The sequence below is a fragment of the Carassius auratus genome, chromosome 23 (assembly GCF_003368295.1).
Source record: "Carassius auratus strain Wakin chromosome 23, ASM336829v1, whole genome shotgun sequence".
NCBI lineage: Eukaryota > Metazoa > Chordata > Actinopteri > Cypriniformes > Cyprinidae > Carassius > Carassius auratus.
In genome coordinates, this window is record NC_039265.1 from 17,124,845 (window position 1) to 17,147,294 (window position 22,450).

The window sequence follows — 22,450 nt, forward strand, 5'->3', positions numbered from 1 at the left end:
CCCAGAACCACATACAAGACATACAAACACAAACTGTACACTGTACTCATATAAAACACATATAGAGTGGCATATAGCCAGAAACACCCTCGGCACCATGAAATTTGGAGCTCCCCATATTTACAGTCTCCCATCATCAAAAAGATGCTATATTCTTGTGGACTTTTGTAGCAAATAAATTATTAATACTGATGACAACCCTGACATGATTCATCAGTGGATGTTATTGGTTTGTTTTATGCTTTTCCACTTGTCGGTCCAGCATTATTTGACATGTTTTCCGTTTTCATATTTATCACACGAATAGCATGATTGAGGATTTCCATGCTTTCAAGCTGTTTGAAGCATGTTATTGCATTCTTTTTTCCAACCCCCCTCAATTGGAATAACATGCAGCAATGAATCGTTCACAGTCAGACCAGGATATCGGTTAAGTAAGACGAATGTTGATTTCATGTCATCTTGAAAACAAACTGTATCCAGCATTTTAGCTACGAGCTTCTCGCTGGCATTCCTTCATCATGTGCTACTCAGTGCATGTCACTTGTGAATACACAGAGTTCATGGAGTGAGAAAAAAAGAAAGAAAAGAGAGGCAGAGAATTAAAAACAGAAATTTAAGCTTGCCTCTGTTTCTTCCCTCTAGGCACTTTGCGGCTTGTGTAAAATGTGCTGTATATTTGAAGGGTGGAGTCACGTGACCCAGACAGGGTTCATGAATCAGAGCGCATAATTATTTCTAAGAGAGACGAAAAGAAGAGAAAGAGGGAGGGAAAGAGAGTGAGAGAGGCAGAGAAAAGGAAGAAGAGAGAAAGAAACGACCGTGTAGTGTGAAAAGGGACTCGGAGGCGCGCTTCTTGTCTTCACCTCGCGGATTTCAGTCACAGTGGGTGAGTCTAACTTCCACAGAACTGATTAAACGATGTTTTTATTAGTTTAGGTACTCTCGTGTGTCTGTCACTTACGATACTTACAACAAGGGGGAACCTGTGGTGATTTAAAACGAAACTTGGGTTAGAGACACCAGAAGCGCGAGAGAGCGATGAAAGAATCGCAACTTTTTGTTCGTTCGTTTTGCTCGAGCGACTCCGTGCTCTTGTATTCGTCTAATTGTAGCGCGTGCGCTGTGCGTGTGTGTGTGTGTGTGTCTGTGTGTGTGCTTTCATTTATTTATTTTCGTGCGGCGTTGATGCTTGGCGTGCGAGTGTTTTCTGGAACCGCGGTGCGTTTACGTTTACGCATACCTTACCTTTACCTGGTGAGTTGACCCTTGACATATGTAAACCATCTCTTTGACAGGTATCGTTTTCCTTTTAGCCTTAAGTGTTAATGTTGCAGCCCTGTGGCTTACGAATTTTAAGTAGGCTATGTGTGTAAATATGAGATAAGCTTACGCGAAACAAAGTATTTTGTACAGCTTGTGGTTAAGGGAAAGGTATTTTGAAAAGCATCTCATGCAGTGTTGTTTTATTAATAAAACTCAAATGTGGTAGCAATCACAATACAGTTTTTTTTTTAAGTTAAAAAGAATGGGTTCTCCATACAATGACAATGAATGGTGTTAACCCTCAAAATGGATGCAAAATCCCAGTATACAATCCACACAACTCATACACTATATTCAAAGTCTTTTGGAGCCAAAGGTTTGTGGTAATGCAAGGGGCCAAATAAAATTTGCATTTTTATCCACTCATAATTTTGACATCTGCCCTAGCTCCGCATAAGAGAATTGGTCATCCATAAACAAGTTAGATCTTTTTAATAATATGATTGCTCCAATTTACCAAAACTGAGCTGAATGGTTTATTCAGGTTCTTGGGTTGACTCAGTAGTACAGACGCTGGAACGTTGTCAGTTAATTTGGGTTTGTTTGACACATAAACCCATCGGATGGCTTCTGAAGACTTGGGATGTAGCATATGAGATGTGTGGACTGTACTAAAGTATCACTTTGAGGTAACATCTACATACTGGCTTTGTAAGTGCTGCATTTCTTCTGTTGTAAGAAGTGACAAAATGCATAAAAATGCACACATCCGTGGCTTTTTGTTGGCTCACTTTTTCCCTTATATTACCTGATAGATGAACTTCAGTACTGCGAAGCTCCGTTGCATTGACTGTAGCACCTGTTCTTTGTTGGTTTGGATCAGTCTTTGCTTTTCAACATGTTGTGTGTGAAATTTTCACGAGCTGAAAAGTTTTTTTTATTTTTTTTTGTAAGTTTATGCCAGCAGTGTTTAATAGTGTCAGAGCCAGTCATGATTTATGATGTCTTCTTTTAACATGTGATAGAATGTTCACATCCAAACACACACATCTGGGGCAGAGGAGCTGTCTGAGTGCGTTACAACATTAAAAACAACAGACTTACTCAGCACATGCACGAACAAATGTATACAAGGCTCTTTTTTAAATGAGAAAGGAATGGGCCAGCCCTTTTCTGTCTTCAGCTGTTTATGTCTCACAGATCAGCAACATGAGTTTACATGAACTCAGACAAAAGAAGCAGAGACAAGGAAAAACAAACTATTGTCAAACCAGATATTCACGTTCCACCAAAACTAAAACTCCCACTCTGACTCCGGCGGGACTGTGGAGTCTGATCTCAGCTGTACAGTAACTGTAATGGAATACAGGAGTGTCTTAATGTGTTTGTGTGTTTGGGTAAACTGCTGTCATTATATTCTTGAGTGTATTTTCCTTTTTGAGTGACAGGGAGATGTGTCTTTTCTTAAGCACAGTATTAGATTTACAGCATCACTTCCTGAATATTTGATAGCTTATTCTTATGATTGTTTTTATAATACTGTAGGTACACTGCACTGTACACTACAGTACTTTCACACTTCTCTTTTGTGTATAACAATAATAATAAAAATAAAAGGTAGCTTTTTTGTAGTTTTTTATCTTACTATTTGAATTTTTTTCACAATTCTGAAACTGAGAATTCAGAGAAACAAGTCATATTTGTGAGGTGTATACTTAGAATTTATATATAAAAACTCGTAACTCTGACTTTCTCACAATTCCGAGGTTACATGTTGCTTTAAAAAACCAAAAAGTAAATTGCGACTTTTTATATCACAATTCTGACTTTTTTCCTCTCAATTGTAAGTTTATATCTCAAAATCCAGATTTTTCTTCTCATAATAAAATGTTGGTAACACTTTAGATTAGGGAACACATTCACAATTAACAAAGAGTTTTCCCACAATAAACTCCTAATTACCTTCTTATTAATAGTTAGTAAGGTAGTTGTAAAATTTTGGTATAGGGTAGGATTAAGGGATCTATATTTTCACGCAGAATAAAGCATTAATATGTACTTTATAAGTAGTAATAAACAGCCAATATGCCAGTAGCATGCCTGTTAATGAGCAACTAGCTAATAGTAAATAATGTTCCCTAACCTAAAGTGTTATCAAAAAGTTTATAGCTCACAGTTTTGACTTTTTGTCACAATTCTAATGAAAAGAGAAAAAAGTCGCGATTATGTTTTATTGTTGTTCTGTAGCTTAAATCAAGCATCCATTGTTCCATTGTTCCAACTTTTTTTTTTTTTCAGTCAGTGTAAAACTCCCTTTTTTTTTGCATGCATGTTAAGTAAGTTTGACTGGTTGCTTGGACTATGTGTGTTTTTGCATATAGGAGATGTTTTCATGAAGACATGCATGCTTAGACCATCCCACTGTCTGTCTATCTGTCTAGATCCCATTTTTTACTTCAGTCTTCAGCTCATCTGTCTGCTTTTTGGCTTGTAATCATAAATCCAGGAGTTTATCCATGACTCTCTCAGGAATTTTGGGGGGCAATAGAATGTAAGTGGCAGGGAGGGGCTGAACAGGTGGTTTATGGGGGATCAGAGAAGGTGGGGGGGGGGGGAACTTTGTTCTGTACTCTGTAATTATGAAGGAAACCATCAGATCACTGCTTCCCCTGTATATTTTTGCAGGTGTGCAGGGACGTATCCCTTTGACTGCGTGTGTATATAAGACTTTATGTGTCAGCCTGTGTGTCTGTGAAAGCCAGAGTGTGTCCGACATCTGCTTATAAAAGTTCCTGTGTGTGTCAGGGCTTTTATTAATGTGTCTGTGTTAGTGTGTGTGTTTATACCCATGAGTGCGAATGCTCCCCATGCCAGTGCTACTGTAATGAGCACCATCTATTACCTTCTATTGCTCTGATTAAATAAACTGTGTTCATCTGAAATGGCTAGTTTAGCTCAGCGGCCATGTCATTTGTTTTTATAAATCTGATTTCTTGTCTGATTACGCTATGTAATAAACCACAACTACAATCTAGGAACGATCATGTTAATGCTCTGATCCTTAACCAATTATTTAACCTCATTTCCCACAAAGAAATACTGCAAGCCACAGAGGAATACTGCAATAAATAAGCTCACTGGTCGTGTTTGTTTTCTCTCTGTTCAGACATTTTATGGGTCTATAAACAATGTCTCTTTTTTTTGTTGTTTATCTGTTTTTGCAACGTGCCTGTGCTCACCTTGTTCATATCACATTGCGGAACAGGACTGTCTTTCGTCCACTCCTTTTATCCCATCACTCTTTCCATTGTTCCCTCTCCTTCTTCTATGTGTCATAAACCCATCCAAACCTAGGAAGTTTGGTTATTTGTTTATTTATAAAAAAGAGAGGACTCTTCAGAGAACTCTAATTTAGTTTTGTAAAAAAAATATTTATGTTAACTTGATGTTTTTATTTAATAATATTAACATTTTGAATTATATATATAATAGGACTGCAACAAACGATTATTTTGATAATCGATTAATCTAACAATTATTATAATGCTTAATCGACAAATCATCGATTATTTTTGCTGATTAATCAGTACACATTTATTGATTATTCAGCTTTTGCAATTATTTAAAATATTGAGTTATCCATATTCTTACAAAATAAAGGTTAAGTGATAACATGTTTAATTATTTTGATAAACTAATATTCGCAATATAATCTCTCTTAAAATACCTCATAGGGTTATGATAATCAAAACAGTTAGATCAAGCTTTGATCTCTGCAAACCAAACTATATCTTTAATTAAATGTTTTAATTATTTAAATAAATGTTTTCCCCACTAATGAAAAAGATTTTATCATTAGCTAGCTCTACACTGGATAGCTGCTTTATAACAGAAAATCAAGTTGTAATTCTAACAAAGTGACACTGACTCTGCTTTTTCATGTTTAATACTGTAAAACTGCTTGATTCAAGGCCATCTATTGCATAAAGTGCTATATAAATAAATGTGACATGACTTGGATTTTACTGGAGGACTGAACTACAGAGCTCGTGCAAACATACACATCTCTGTAATCAGATGCATTTTAAACTGCTGCCTTCTCTGGTGTCAGTTTTTGATGTGTTTATTTTGTTATTGAGAGGAAAGTACGCAGTATATTTTTACATACTCATCCAAAGGCCTCTCAGCAGCCTCAGCTTTGGCTGCCTTCACTCTGAAGCGCTGCCGCTGCATCTTCTTCTCTTGAATTGCATCAAGAGAACTGATTTACAGTCTCGTGCTAGATTGCCATACTGGTCAAACCGCATTATTTATAAGGCTCTTACATTAGGTCATATGACATAAACAACTACTCGACAACAAAAATATATTGTCAATAATATCAACTAATCGTTTTAGCCCTAATATATAATTGTTCATTATTTAAAAAAAAGAACAACAATCATAATAATAATTAAAATGTATATATACATGTATTTGGAATCTGTCTATCTATCTCTATCTCCAACTCTAAACAATATATATATATATATATATATATATATATATATATATATATATATATATATATATATATAGCTTATGAAAGTCAAAAATCCAGTATCTCAAAGTATATATATATATATATATATATATATAGCTTATGAAAGTCAAAAATCCAGTATCTCAAAGTATTAGAATATTTATATTTGAGTGAAAAAAAATTTATGTCGTTAAATGACCATCCCTACAATACAAATTCCAGGTATCTCATGTTCTTTGAAACCACAATAATGGGGAAGACTGCTGACTTTGCAGTGGTCTAGAAGACAATCATTGACACCCTCCATAAAGAGGGTAAGTCACAGAAGGTCATTACTGAAAGGGCTGGCTGTTCACAGAGTGCTGTATCAAAGGATATTAAATGCAAAGTTGACTTGAAGGAAGAATTTTGGTAGGAAACGGTGCACAAGATACAGGGATGACCATAAATTTGAGAATGCTGTCAAACAAAGTCAATTCAAACACTTGGTAGAGCTTCACAAAGACTGGACTAAAGCTGGAGTCAGTGAATCAAGAGTCATCACGCTCAGACGTCTTCAGGAAAAGAGCTATCAAACCACTTCTTAAACAGAAGCTTTTACCTGAGCTAAGGAGAAAAATCATTTCCCTGTTGCTCAGTGGTCCAAAGTCCTCTTTTCAGATAAAAGTCAATGGAGTCTAGAGGAAGACTGGAGAGGGACAGAATCCAAGCTGCTTGAAGTCCAGTGTGAAGTTTCCGAAGTCAGTGATGATTTTGGGGTGTTGTGACGTTTGCTGATGATAGTCCTGGTGTTTTAACAAGTCCCAAGTCAATGCAACCATCTAACAGGAGATTTATGAGCACTTGATGCTTCCATCTGCTGACAACCTTTATGGAGATGCTGATTTCCTTTTCCAGCAGGACTTAGCACCTGCCCACAGTGCCAAAACCACTTCCAAGCCAACATGCCTGACCTGAACCCCACATTGAATTTATGGGATATTTTCAAGAGAAAGATGAGAAAGAGTCAATCCAACAAAACAGATAAGCTAAAGGGCACTATTAAAGGGATAGTTCATCCAGAAATTAAAATGTGATGTTTATCTGCTTAACCCCTGAGCATCCAAGATGTAGGTGACTTTGTTTCTATCAGTCTTATACTTGATGTGAATGGGAATCACGGCAAAAACATACAATAATAATAATAAAAAAAAATTACAAATTAAACTTTTCAAATAATGTTTTTTTTTTTTTTATTGTATGTTTAAGCCTTGATTCCCATTGACCTCCATTATAAGACTGACTGACTGCAATGGTTTGTTTTAGAAACCTTGGTTTGTGTTCTACTGAAGAAACAAAGTCACCTAAATCTTGGATGCCCTGGGGGTAAGCAGATAAACATCATAGTTTACTTTTTGCGAGAACTATCCCTTTAAAGAAACCTGTGCTTCAATGGTTCCTCAGCAGTGCCACAGACTGATCGCTTCCATGCCACAGCGCACTGATGCTGGAGTTTGTGGTTACCAAGTATTAAGTGCATATATGAACACACTTTAAAGAACTTGAGCTTTTCTGTCTTACCAATCCTTTTTTATTTATTTATTTATTTTATTCTACTATTTTGAGCTACAGGATTTTTGACTTTCTTGTGCTGTAAGCTTTAATCATCAAAATGAATAAAAAAAAAAAAATGTTTTAATTGTTTTACCTTATATGTAATGTATCTGGAAAATATGATATTTTCACTTTTTGATATAAGTAAAAAAAAATTAACTTTATATATATATATATATATATATATATATATATGTGTGTGTGTGTGTGTGTGTGTGTGTGTGTGTGTGTGTGTGGGTGTAGAGATATATAGATGAATATATAGATAGATACATAGATGTACTATTTTATTTTCACTTACAGTATTAATTATTTTAGTTTAGTAGTGGAAAATGTTAATGACAGTGTTAAATGAAATCAAGTGTAATATGAGGTAAGAACACACATGGTTTATTGTGAATGACGGGGTGTTTGGGCCTTACAGCTGGGTCTGTGAGAGTATATAATACACTCTTTTAAATTATTACTTGAGGGACAAGTTATACCCAAGTGCTGTGAGAGATATTATGGCATTGTCAGTGTTGTACAGTGATTGGGTGTGAAAAATGTTTGTTGGGTGCCAGGAAAGTGTTCAGTGTCAGACTGGTTTTAATTGATGGGATATGTGTCTCTGAAGCAGAAGATCCTCTATCACTCTTAATGTTTTGCTACCATTTGCCCTGCAGAAGGCAGAGGAATTGGAACGTGTCAGTTTTATGTCCCACAATAAAAAGGTTTATGAAGGGCTTTCTCGGAAATGACTGCCTGATGACAATGATACGCTTTGTTTAATTTTGCAGTGGACCAATTCTCCGAGGCTATATTTTATTATTGTTTATTAATGCCGTAACCACTGTCCCCTGCTGTGATGCCGGGATAGGGGATTTAGTAGGAGAAAATACAAAACAACAAATTAATCATTAAAAAGTTATCTTTCTGCATTAATGTGTGTTTGTATGTGCGTGTTAATGATGTCTGGCCTTTGAACCTTCAGCACTTAGTTCTGACCCTCCTTATGACCATGTGACCTCCACAGCGCCTGGAGGTTCCTCAGCTGCAGACTTTCCACACAATGCGTCTCGTCTCCAAACATCTTTCTTCAATCGATTCCACACAGATTTCATTCAAGGTTACAGCACACAGTGCTGTGTCTTATTGCAATGTCTCCTGTGCATAACAAGCAGACATCCAGTTTTATCCATCAAAGTTTGCTGTAAACATCCCTCAGACACATATGCTTATGTTTTATGCAGGATGTGACAATTATTTTTCAGCAGAAAATATGCAAACTACAAGCAGATCTCTTCTTTTTATGTTCAGATGTGGTTAGTGTTTTCTGGTTTATGTTTTCCATGTTCAAAATATAGTGTGCCTGGGAAATGTGAGGCGTTTTGTGAAGCATTTAAAACTTTTATTGTGCATCCAATTTAGAAATCTGGGCATCAATAAACAGACACTTTTACAAATTAAAGGTTCTTTATTGGCAATTATGAAACACTTTTAATATCCCTGAAAACTTTAAAAATGCACAAAATATTCTTTAGATTATGAAAATGTTTTTTTGTATTATGAAAAAAATAAAAAAAAGAAGTAATTTAAGAAATGATGGCTGAATGGTTTTCTAAAGCCCCTTAAACACTGCACGTCGGACCTGCAATATTTCCGGAACATTGCCGGGTCGCCTTCTGTGTGAAAGCAACCACGTCCCGGAATTGATTACCGAATTGAACTCGGGTCGAGGACCTAGTAACATTGGGGGATTCGATCCGGGACGAGCGCTGTGTGAACAAAAGCCAGATCTAATTCCGTGTCGAAGTGATGACGCGCGTTATCGCGAGACTCTTTTACCGGCTGTTTTGAAGGAAGATCAAAATGTGCAAACTGTAATGAAGCAGAGATCAGTTAGTTCCTCACTTTCCGCGCTGACGCCGAAACCGTTTGCTTGCTTCAGTGAAAGTATAACGTGCCTAGCGTTGTCGACTCGTACATTACACGTCACGCCCTGATGTCATGTGTCGTTACGGGATCTTCAAGGGTTGTGTGTGAAAGCTCGCACATATACCGGGTCATCACTGGCAGTGTGAAAGTGCCAAATCTAGCGACCAGGGACCAATTGCAGGAACACTTTACCCCTGTATTTGCCGGAATGGCAGTGTGAAAGGGGAAAATGTATGTTGGCAGTGTGTGTACACAACCACCTTATAATGATAAAGATACACCAAGTGTTTTTTTTTTTAATCTCATTAAATCATTTTCCCCTTCTCAAATCGAGCTGATCTCAGATGCCTGTCTGTGTGACGTCACACAAACAGGCCCCTCCCATAATAATTTGATTGACAGTGGTGTTTCAGCACAATCTGGACTGGTGTCTGACTTAAGTCCCGCCCTGAGTGAACTGTCATCAGTCTGCCATTGCTTTACCACCAGAGCAGATGTAGACAAGAATGTCTCCAAAGCAACTGAGGTGTTTTGTTCTTGGATCCTTTGTTGGATCATGTTTGTGCGAATCATTTGTGATCAATCACCTCCAGAAGAAATTGCCTTTCCTAATAATGTGCCAATTAGTGAGTTGAATGCGGCTAAAGTAAACAGTCTCTCAGAGAGCGGCATGGAAGACAGGGGCGGGGTCAGCAGAGCTCATTTGCATCTAAAGAAACATGCAATAAAAAGGCTTGCTGTAGACAGAGCTGTTTTTGACAGGGTAAAAACGGTGTTGTTTTACGCTACCATTGAGAAATTTTAACCAAACTTTGTTACAGACTTTCATTAAGATCCTGAAGAATCATATTAACTTGTGGAAGTTGACCCCTGTAAAAACTGTTCAATGAAAGTTTCTTAGGGGAACCATTATCATGGCATTTCTGAGAAATTCCCCTTTTGGAACTTTAATTTTGAGCTACGTATTGGTTGGGTTTCATTACACTTGGTCAGATTAGATGAAGTGGTTTTCTCTCCTTTTCCTTTGTGTTTTTACTAACTTTTTAGGAATGGTTTATATTTGCTCTTTAAGTGAGCTTGATACCTCTTGCAGAAGTTTCCAGAGCCCTGGTCTGCAAGACCTTTGATCTGAATCCATACATGCTCATGTGGCTTCCGCTATATGGTGCCTCTGCCTGTCTGGGGGTATTTAAGAGAATACAGTTAGATGTGTCAATCCGTCTTAGCACTGATCGACAGCGGGAAGGCTAATGTGGAAAGTTAAAGGAGGTTTTAAAGTAGAGCGCCATGAGCTTAGGAACGAAGGAGTGGAAATATTCAGAGTGTAGACAGGAAATGAACCCAAACCGCTGTACCATCCCAAATCCGTCACAGCTTTGGAGGAAGAATGGATTGCGGTTTTAGCCAGGCAGAGGGAGGAAAAAAATAACTCACCATCGGCTCCAGTGGTTAATGCCTCCTATGACGCCTTGGGTTTTTATAATACTGCGTACCAGTTAGGAATGATTTTAGTGATGGCTCAAAAGCTACACAACAGGTCAGACTTTTGGAATAATAATAATAAATGCTGAATTGGTGTTCAAGAAATATTTCTTATGAATACCAATGCTGAAAACAGGTGTGCTGCTTAATATTATTGTGGAACAGCAAATAAACATATAAGAATGATTTCTGAGGGATCATGTGACACTAAAGACTGGAGTAATGATGCTGAAAATACAGTTTTGCATAACAGGAATAAATTACATTTGAACATAAATGCAAAATAGTATTTCACAACGTTACTGTTTTTTTTGTTGCGTTTTTGATAACATAAAGGCAGCTTTGGTGAGCAAACCAAACTTCTTAAATATATATATATATATATATATATATATATTATTCCAAACTTCTGACCATTAGTGTAGGTCTCAAATTGCCATTTTCCAAGCAAGAACGCGATACCTTCACAAGCAGAGACACTTGATCCGCGAGAGGCAATTCTCTCGTTGAAATGGATACCTTTTCTTCCTCTAAACACAACCTGCTTACCCTTTTCACAGTGGCAGACTGCAGTACTTCAGAGGAGAGTAGACGTCAGCAGCCCGGCTGGGCCCAGCCCCGAGGAGCCATGAATCACATAGAGCTGATTCTGTCAGAGATACACAGCGCATCACCCAACCATGCCAGGAGCATTTTCTCTCTCTCTCCGTCTCGCTCAATCTTTCTTTCTTTCTCTGTGGCTAATAGGCCTCAGCATGCTCTGCTAATGATGTGTTTGTTCTGTGAGGAGCAATGTAGAAACGGTGGTGAAATCAGGCTTTTGGAAAGTCCCAGCCTGTTCTTGTAATCCCTGTAAACTTTGGGTCTGAGGTGGGTGCCCGCCGTTGCCCCCCTCTCGGCCCAGAGCGGGCTAGAGGAGTTTAAATGAGCATGTGTGTAAGGGTCAGCCAGAGAATAGCAGTAATGAGAGAACATGTGTGTATGTACTTATACATGTGTGTGTATTTGCGCCCCGGGGGCCCGTGCCAGAGAGAGCGAGGGCGAGGGCCCTAGAATGAGCTCACTTTCTGCACAGCCCGCCTGCCATAAAAGCAGAACATACTCTGTAAAACTCTTTGCCGATGTGACTCATGAAAATACGTAGGCGCCAAGTGTTTTATTAATTCATTATTGTGTTTGGGAAAATTCTAGGAACACACAGATCCCTTTTCAATCAGTTCCCCTCTTTTGAAATGGCTGCATGAGATTTGGATTTTCCCCGGCTCCCTTTTTTTCCTCCTCCTTTTCCACTATTTTTCTGCTTTCTTTTTCTCTCCCTGTAAAAGCTTTTTTGGGCGTGATTTTGATGTTTTTCTCTGTTTTCTCTCTGTCTCCCGCAGTTCGCCTTGTTTCTGTTGTTCTGCTTTTTATTTTATTCCCAACGTTCTCCTTATTTTGTTTCTTGATGTTCTTACTACTAGTAAGAGTCAAAAGTTCAGAAGACTTAGAGTTAATGCAAGCCCTAAAATATCATAGTGAGAGCCAGAGTGAAATTGTATTTTCAGCAGACCATTTGTTTAGACCATTTTTATTGTATACTGGATATAGTAGTCATTTTTGTGCTGTATTTAGTCCAGTTTCTAATTTTTAATCCTGTGATCAGTAATTTATCAAATTTATTAATGCAGAATAAAAGTAAATAAAATATTTAAACAGCCAAAAAAATAATTAAACATATTAAAATAAAAATATATAAAAATAAGAATACAATAAATTAATTAATTTATTGAATCAATACAATAAGAATACAATAAGTAAATTTAAAAAACAAGTAAATATTCAAATGTATATTCATTAATTAAAAAAATAATATTATCTTAATTTGAGAAAATAATACAGTTCTTGTCTTATCTTGAAATAAATAAATAAAAATAATAAATAAATGTATTTGAATAAATAATTACATTAAAATTACATTTAAAAAGAAATACATTTAAATAATTAAATACATAAAAAGTGAATGTATTAAATACATATAAATAAATAATTACATTAATTAATCCGAGAATTAATCTAAGAAAATATACAATATTTTAAAGTTTTATCTTATCTAATTTAATCTTATCTTAATTGACTCTTTTAGCATACTGTATAATGATATCTGACATATTTCATGCCTTGCATATGACAGTAGAAACTAAGCATTTCATTTGAAATAGAAGTCTGGTAACATTCCCAGTGGATATATAAAAAATATTTCCCAACCTTGACTGATATTTGTGGAAAACATAATTATGCTATCATTTTAGTTCACAGTAACGCTTTCAGTTCAGCAAATAGCACATTTGGCCTGTGAGCGAGCAGCTCCACTCCACTTCAATTGCGAAGAATTTATCCTATGCTGCCTCGGTCTCCAGAGTAAACACGTTGACTTCGGCAATGTGTGGTTTTGAATGGTGATCTCTAAATGATATCTGTTACATATGGAACAGTTCTGAGGGGTCACGGGCAGAGCTGCAGCTGGAGTGGGAGGGGGTTTAGGGAAGGGGGGTAATGTGGGCAGGCATGGGTTCGAGGGCACACAGTCGCAGATGAAAACCAGACCTGGAGAAAAAGAGAGAGCGAAGGAGGAGGGGGAGAGATGGCAAGGCCCTGTTGTGGCTGGCTATGGGCGTGTGCCTATCTGCAGAGCTCCTTCCTTAGACGTGGCCACCCTAGCTTGGATGCACATGTGGAAGAGTTTACTGTAATGGAACTCTAAATTAGTGGTGGTTTGAAGCTGCCTGCAGCAGTAGGCTGTAATTAACTGGCTCTGCTGAAAGAAACAGAACCAGAGAGGCTGGAGGCAGTGTGTGTGTGTGTGTGTGTGTGTGTGTGTGTGTGTGTCGGGCAGATGTGTATACTGGAGCCACGAAAGAAAATGGCACACTGAGGGAGAAAATATTTGTTTTAGCGTGTATTAATGAATGTTTTTGCAATACATTCTTACAAAAGATTATGTCCTACTTTGTTTCTTTGTGTACTATTATTTACCAGGGTTTTTTTATTTTTTTATTTTTTTTGTATTTCAACTTGTTTTCCTTTTTGTTGTATGAAGGTCTTAGAAACTTTAAAAACATGCTTGCATCATTTATTTTTTTGCTTTTCTAATACATTTTATGTAAATAATCCATCATAACAGTAGGAGTATAAATAATTGAATTATGTTTGTGTGAAAATGATTTATATTAACTAAAAAATGACTTTACCTCAGTTGTACATCATTTGCACAATTTGTGAAAAATTATATAAAAAATAAATAGTGCACTTGGTCACAGTGTCATTAATTGTTTAAAAAAACTCTATAAATAAAACTAGTGTATGAAAGTAAAGAGCTTGAGATGAAATGAAGAAAAAACTCAAATCTGTCAATAAATATTACAGAAGCCAAATTGTCAAATTATAAAAGTGTGAAAATATTATTCAATAGTGTGTATTTATTGGATGAATAAAATAGTAACATAAAATTTTGCCTTAGTAAGACAACAAACAGAGTCAGCTTTTTTTTTTTTTTTTTTTTCAATATGTTAAAAATATCACTTCCTTCACAGAATGCTGTTAAACAAAATCTGTAACTTGATATGTAAAGTGATATCATGAAAAAATGTATAAGAACACTTTTGCTTAGTCCCGTGATGTCTGCATATCCACTGTTGGACATTGTTAGTAGACAAATTCAACTAATAATAGTTTAAGAGTGTAAAAGCGCCCAAGAAAAACCCTTGAGGTATGTGTGTGTTACACTTGGAAAGATGTTTCTTAGGGCTTCATTGTGTGAATTACAGTAGAGCTGTGTGCATCTGTTATGGAAAGGGAGCTCAGTATTTCTCTCAAAGACTATGTGTTCAGGTGCAAGTGTTTTTTATGCGACAGTGAGAAAGAGACTGTATGAATGTGTGTTTTGGAAAGCCCAGGCTTCTTTCCTGGCCAGAGTGCCCCCCAGTGCCCGGACTCCGTCACTGAATCTGTCTCCTTTTTCTTTCTTTCTTTCTTTCTTTCTGTCTTTCTCTCAGCTCAGTGTATGTTTACGACGAATTCATGAGCACGGTTTTTCCCTTGCTTTTAGCCCTGATTCACAAACCACAGCATTTCCAAAAAGCGCTGAATTCTTTGGCACAGCTCGTTTTTCAAAAACCACATTTAAACAACAAGCCGCCAGCACCACCCACTCATAAAAATCACTCATGGGAAAAGGAACAAAAAATGGACAGGGACAACCCAGCATTCACTAGTGCGGTGATGAAGATAGGTTTTGTCTTCTTGAAAAGTGTGCGTAAGAGAAACACAGAGCGAGATGCCAAAAAATCGTGCAAATATCTAAACATCCTTAAAAAAACATAAATGTTTTTGTGAAGCAAAACTGCTTAATAAATCAGAATTTAGTGATGTTTCTGGTTTCATTTTTTAAATGGAAGCGAAGCGATTTGGACAAACAAGCTGTCACTCCTTCTCTTCTAGTTCCTCATCTTCTCCACTGGAGCCCATGTTGGGGCCTCGGGTCTGTGAGAGGCCGTCTGTAGTCGTGCAGGGCTGAGAGACTGGCAGCACAAACAGAGGAGCTCTTTCTTGGGGAGTTTGGGTGATTTAAATCATATGGAATAGCCTGGAAACACCACAGACGTCTGGACACCTTTCAAAACGGAGCAGACAAGAGCGCTCTCTTTCTCCCTCCCTCTGTTTCTCTTCTCCTGCCTCAACCGAACTTTTTCCTAACCGCTGTATTATTTTCCTCCCTCCCCTTCGTTTCTTTTTTTGCTCTCTTTCGTTTTTACATATCACCCCATCGTTTTCCCTCAGACTCCACCCTCCTTCTCAAACACACAAGCGCTCTTATGCACCGGCTGCTGGGTTGCTGTTAAACTGATGTGAGAAACTCGCAGATTGCTGTTTGTGAGACGTTAGGGGTTCTTAAAAGATTAGTTCATCCGGAGATTAGCATTCTGTTATCATTTATTCATGCTCATGCCGTTCCACACCTTCCTTTTTATTTCGAACAATGTGCCAGTCACATTTTCTGTGCAGTTTGAATGAATGGGACTGGAGCAAAAGTTTTATTTCGTGCAGTATATTTCAGATCTTTTGAAGCCGTATGATAGCTTTGTGTGAGGAACAGACCGATAATTTATTCTTTAAAAGCCTTGACATCTGCTTCATGTCCTTGATGAATTAACGAGGTAACTAAGTGAACAAATCATTCTATTCAATGAATCGGTTGACCTGATTCACAAAACCAGTCTGAATGATTCATTCTTGAATTGGTCTGGTCCATATAACCCAGTGAGTCAGTGATCCAGTCGCAAGTTTTTTTCATATTTACTTGAGTGGAAGATTATGAGTGAATAACGATGAATGAAAGTAATTTGTCTTTGGAATGGCTTGAGAGTGAGTAAATGTGCGGTTTGCACAGGAGTTTGGACTCACTGAACTGTTTTACTACTGTTTCGAATTCTTTGTACAAATGCTTAACTCATCGTATGTGTTTCCTCCTGAAGGTACGTCCTGTCGTATGAGTGAAAGCCGAGCCGTGACACCGATCTGAGAAGTTTGCCAACATTGTCACACAGGCCGTTGAAGCGCACGACAGGCCCAACCAGCCTTTGGCAGTCAACCGTCACCATGGCAACCAATAGGGAACGGCAGGTGGGTCACATGACCGGCTTTCCACCTGCTGTCTACCCCTTCGCCTTCAATTCCATGCGGAGCCACTCCCCCTTCGATCTGCTGACCAATAGTAGCCTGTTTGGACGGTTTGGGGCGGACCTTCCCAAAGAGATGGCAGCGTTGTGTGAGTATTGAACCTGCTCCGTATTCGTTTATTAACAGAATTAGTATTCGATTCTTACAAAAGATTGTGTTTTGGGGTGTTTCTTCAGCCACTTTTTTTGTGTGTCTTTATTTTTTATTTTTTTTGTATAGTGTTTTTTTTTTTATAGTATAGTGTATCTTTTTTTTATATAATATATGTAAAATAAAATGCAATTTGCATTGAAAAGCTTTTATAATAGTGTGCTAAATTACCTGTAATTAGATTTATGGTTAATATTTCATCCAGTTCAATCAGACTATAATTGTGGTATATGTGTAGTATACACTGTTGGATGCCGCACATTTTGGTAAAAGTAGTAGGCCATACATGCAGTGCATAAAGTATACATAGTATGAGGATAATTATATTAAAGAATCTAGCTTGTTTTGCTGTTAATTTGTTGGAGGAGAAAGAAAACTCTGATTTGTTTACTGTAATGTTCTTGAGTCTTTCAAGTGTTTGCTAGCCCTCTAGTCTTGTTCCCTGGAAAAAGGGCATTTCTTACAGGTGTTTGACATCAGAGAGAGGGAAAAAGTAAAAAAAAAAAGCGTTTTCGCTTTAGTGTCACAGGGGGCGCTGTTTTACATCTGACAGCAGAAGGAAAGTGTATGTGAGACGGGATAGAGAAACAACAGATGGCTGAAAGAGAGCAAAAGAGCCATTTAAAAGACATTCTATTCTGCAGAAATACTTTTTGCCGGTTTAATATATCAAGGTTTTACATTTTATAGCATTCCAGAAAAATAGTGGGTCTCTCGAACCAGCTGTCACAGCTGTTTTTTTTTTTTTTTATAGCTGAGGTGTATAGTACATTCACTGGCTCTTTAGATTCAGAATGTGTTGCAAGAATGCGAGCCGTCTGTGGATTTTTCTTATTCAGACACTAGCTTAGGGGAAAACACAAGCTACGGACATCTCAAATCTCATCTCGAGTCCTGAGGGGAGAATCTGTGATGGGTTTGGATGGCAACAACAAAGCAGAAGACTATGCGTTCCCCCTCCTCAAAACACACACGCACAGATATACACTACTCGCCGTCTCCTGCTGTGCCGCTTTTACTCTTCTACAAGTCTGAACAACACCCCAGCCTTTTAGATGTCAATCAGTACCCACCCCCCTACATCTGCCCACCTAATCCAATAGGTATTTACTGAGAGAGGCAGAAAGAGAGAGTGAGGGAGGGGTGATGGAAGCACCTGGGGATGACGTCCTGGTGCGGTGGAATCCAAGAACACACCCTGCTGAGAAAACACACTGATGGATACACAATAAACAAGTCTCCTCTGTCTCCTGGTCCTGAAAATCAGAAACATATTTCACCTCGCATATGTAGTCGCCCTGAATATGAAATTGCCTTTGCGGAAAACGTGTTGTAAAAGTAACATGAATGTTTGAAAATCTGGGAAATGATCGGAGGAGCTTGACGAGGCAGATGTTGATTAGCATTGTCAGCTGTGGCTCTAACTTTAACATCATTTTGAAGTCAGCGTGAAATTAGAATTCATCTTGTTTACATTTTTTGTTTCGTAAAAAACGTTTTTAGTCAAAATGATAAAACATGCTTTTCCTCTGAAACTCTTTTCCGTTCCGAACAATCTGGCTCTATTACGATTTACAATACTGTTCCAAGGTTTGGGGTCAGAAAGATATTTTGAAAACTGTATTCAACACGGATGTATAGAATTAATCAAAAGTGACATTAAAGACATTTTTAGGAAACATTTATATTTTAAACAAATGCTTTTCTTTTTTTAACTTTCTATTTATCAGATTATCCTGAAAAATATGTAGCACGGTTTTCACAAAAATATTAAGCAGCAACTTTTTCAGTATAGATGATAATCAGAAATGTTTCTTGAGTAGCAAATCAGCGTATCAGAAAGATTTCTGAAGGAACACGTTACACTGAAGGCTAGAGTAATTATGCTTAAATATAAATGACATTTTAACATATATTAAAATAGAAAACAGTTATTTTAAATGGTAAAAATATATCACAATATTACAGTTTTTTTTCTGGTGCACTCAGTTACCACCCTTAAAAAAAAGAATTCGTCCTGTTTCACATTGAAATGGGTAAAATGAATTCCAAATGGTAATTCATGTTGACTTTTAAAAGTCAAATGTAGTTCATTTTTTAAACTGGAAACAATTTCTGCCTCACTCTGGCTGTTTGCATATCCAAAAGCACTTCGGCCCCTAAGCAATGCCAGGAATTGGGTGAGAGTCGAGACCACAGAGGCCCTAATTTGCTTTTGGGGACGCTGTTTGAAATTCTTTTTAGACAGGCATGTCACAAGTTGTTTTACTGAGCCATTCTCATCCCTGGCTCTGAGACGAGGGGAAACAAAGGCAGACGAGCAACCGGCCCGGTGCTGTTTTTGCTTTTTTGCGAGAGTTGGTTTAACAGGCCTCTTCATTGTTGTCAAAGATGTCTGTCGGCTGCGACAATTCCCAGCTCATAAAGGCACAAAATACCAAAGGCCCTGTCTTTAAGTGTGTCTGTGTTGTTAGTCCTGCATTCTACCTTTGACTGGTGTGTGAGAAGACAGTCACGTTTTGGCCTACTTCACATAGGTGTGTTCAAGCAGATATAGGCTGACAGGTTCAATCACCTTCCAGAGACCTGCAACTGGCACAGAGCTCTTCAAAATATTGATTTCACACACTGACAGCTGACACCATCACTATTTTTAAAAAAAGCCTCTTTTCACAATTTTGATAAAATCCTGTTGCAGTGTTTGCAGTAACACTGTGATAAAGTGAGTGATGTATGTACATTTAGATTTATGCATTTGACAGATGCTTTTATACAAAGTTAACTCATGGCCTCAGCATTGTTATTGTCATGTTCTACTGTAAGAGCTACAGTAATATAGACAAAATCAGAGAACTTTCCTGGGATCGGTCTCGTATTCTTAAACATATTCTTAAAGCAGACATGTTTATTTATACCAGCAGTACTCAGCTGCTCTAACAGAGCTGTGGCCCGCAGGGAAAACAACGCTAAAGGCAAATAATAAAAGTGGCACACTCATAATGTTTTTTTTTTTTTTTTGTGACAGCATTATTATTTGTATTTCATTGTATTGCACTGCATCCGTTTGATATTAGTATAATTGAAATATTATTAAATTTTTATTAATATTTTGAATATTTCTTTAATTTATTTTGCATTTGTAATCTTTCCCATTTTAGTAATTTTGTTGTGCATTTTGTATTTTTTTTATATCATGTATATAATTGTTTAATTGTTCTTTTAGTTTTAGTTGACTATAATATTCTTGCATTGCTTTGCAGAATATATATATATATATATATATATATATATATATATATATATATATATATATATTTTTTTTTTTTTTTTTTTCCTTTTCAGTCTTTGTCATGTTAATAATTATGTGTCTTGCTGGGCCTGTTCAGGGTCAGGGTCAGGTATCCGGTTGGTGTCAGGTGAAACCAGTCTAATTACAAAGGGCTTCCTTAAGATTGATTAGTTGGCTAGTCATTCAGAAACACACCGACTTGTTGCTTTAAATAAAAAAATGGTGTTTGTTTCATCCCTACACCACTAAGCTTTCCTGGTCCAGCATGGAAATTCATGTTATCTCTCGCTGTTGTTTTTTAGCATGCTGTTTTTTTTTTTTTGCATGCTTTTTTTTTTTTAGCATGTAACACAGAGGTTCCTCTGTTCTATTCGAGGCTTTTGCGTGGTAAAACGTTCATCTGTGGAGCTCCGCTGTTGTTTTGACACTGAGTATGTAAAGCAGCTGTGCACGTGGGCCCACTGTGTGTGAGGCTCCGTGTGGGGGTCTTACGTGCAGAAGCCGTTATCAGTTGATCCCTGTCATTATCGGAGCTCTTCAAACAAACAGTTGGAAGCCCATTACCAGCACTTACTGTGTGATAGCATCTCAACTGAGCCCTCAAATGCTCCTGAAACCTTTTACCAATCAGGGGAGGAGGCCTCACTCCAAGCCGCCAAGAGGGAAGTTTTGAAAGGCTGCTTGGTCATTTCCTTTAACCAGACGGAGACCGTGTGGTGCTAATCTAATAGTCCTGCTAGGGCCGTGCACGGTCCAGCTGTCTCTCTCACGCTCTCACTGCACATATCAATGATATTAGTTCCCTTTTGGCTTGCAAGCTCGAGTTTTTATTGTTGTGACTGGGGCCAAGCTGTTGTGTGAAGGCATTTGTGTTGTCTAAAACAGAACAGCGTGCTTGTTCCAGCTTGTCATCGAGAGAAAGGCAAACATTTTGTTGTTCGCTGCCCCCACAGGAATGAATCAGTACAGTCACACACTTTCACACAGTAAATGGGTAAATATCTGCAGCCTACTTGCTGCAGTCTAAAAGTGCTTTTGTGCAGGGTTATATAATTGAGACCATCAGGTGACGTATTTGCGTAATGCAAACAGATTTAAAAGCTCTGGGAGATGTTAGATTTAAACATCATATGACGAAGACTGATTTTAGGGCTGCGCAATGAATCAAATAATTAATTGAGATTATGATTCTGACTGCAGTAATTAATTATGTGATGATTGCAGCATTCCATTAATTTTTTTTTTTTTTTTTTTTTGTGACCTGATTTTGCAGAGTTGGAGAATTTTAAACAGTTACAGACACATTGAGCAATTGAATGCAGAGACATTGAATTTAATATATGAGCCTTTCAAGTAATGGTTTTGATTAACCATTTTTTTAAATCTGATTAACAAATTAATGTTTTATGTTTTACCTTTTTTTGTTTTAGTGTCTAAGTGAGTTGCATCGGATTTTGTTCAACTCACTTGCAACGTACAGGAGTCAGCATTTGAAGTGGATCAAAAAAGTTCATCAAAGTTGTCCTAAGACAAGAACGCATTTTGAATTTTGATTAAAGGTTTTGATTCAATTAAAATGTGATGCCTACTGTAGATGGAATAACAACCAATACACACTGCAATAAAACAAATTGTGGATACAGTGTAAATTAGAGGTTTATTTTACAGTAGCTTTGTTTATTATCACACTGCTGGCTTTTTGTGTTTTGATTTTTGCTAAGAGGATTTTGATTTAGTATAAAACAGCAAAAGATAAAAAAAGAGTACTTATTTTTAAAAGATAATTAATATATTAATTAATTTGTAAATATTTTTTAAATAAGTTGCTTTCAACTAATTATATTGTATGTGTAATTGTCAGTAAATGAATATGTTGATAAATTAATAAATGATTATAATCCCTAGTGTAACAGAAATATATTTAAAATAATTTATTTCATACTAAGTATAGTTTAATCTATATTTACTGATATTTTGCTCGAGAATTACTGATACTGATTACTTTAAACTTTATTTGAAGTAATACAACTTTTTAAATTAAGCCTAAAATGTGTTTTAACATCATTATTGATGAGGATAGTTTGATCTTTGAATAATATCCGTCTTTAAAAGCAAGATTTAAAGTATACTTATAGTTTCACTTTAGCTGGACTTTTGTTGTACTTTAGCACCACTTCCACACAATTAAAGTGCATTAAGTACAAAATTAGTTGTTCCAATTTAGAAGACTTTAATGATACCAGTTTAGTATACTAAAAGTACAATTGCAGGGTGTTTTTATTAAATACATATGCAAAAAATAAAATATTATTTTTCGCTAGAGATGTCATGGGAATTATCTAAAAATTATGGTGTGTACAAAGTGATCAAACATAGAATAAAGGATCACTGAAAGGGAAATATGTTTTTAAAAGAGGAAAATAACAGGTCTGTGTCATTAAGAGGCCGAGGCACAAGTACTATATTATTTCAGATTATTTATTTACAGAAACATTTTCCCGTCAAAGTGTTGGCTT

General features: G+C 36.9%; 1 protein-coding gene across 2 annotated transcripts in view; it reads left to right on the forward strand.

Annotated features, from left to right (window-relative positions):
* Nucleotides 1–734: 734 nt before the first annotated feature.
* LOC113041568 (retinoic acid receptor gamma-A) overlaps nt 735–22,450 on the forward strand; it is a 54,142-nt gene continuing 32,426 nt past the window's right edge. Inside the window, exons 1-2 of one of the 2 annotated variants that reach the window (XM_026200170.1) lie at nt 735–889; nt 16,291–16,583. In XM_026200170.1, coding sequence (XP_026055955.1) covers nt 16,415–16,583 — 169 coding nt within the window. In that variant the 5' untranslated portion in view covers nt 735–889; nt 16,291–16,414. Of the gene's footprint in view, nt 890–1,133; nt 1,258–16,290; nt 16,584–22,450 lie in introns of those variants that run through there. The other variant, XM_026200171.1, reaches the window with a different exon arrangement.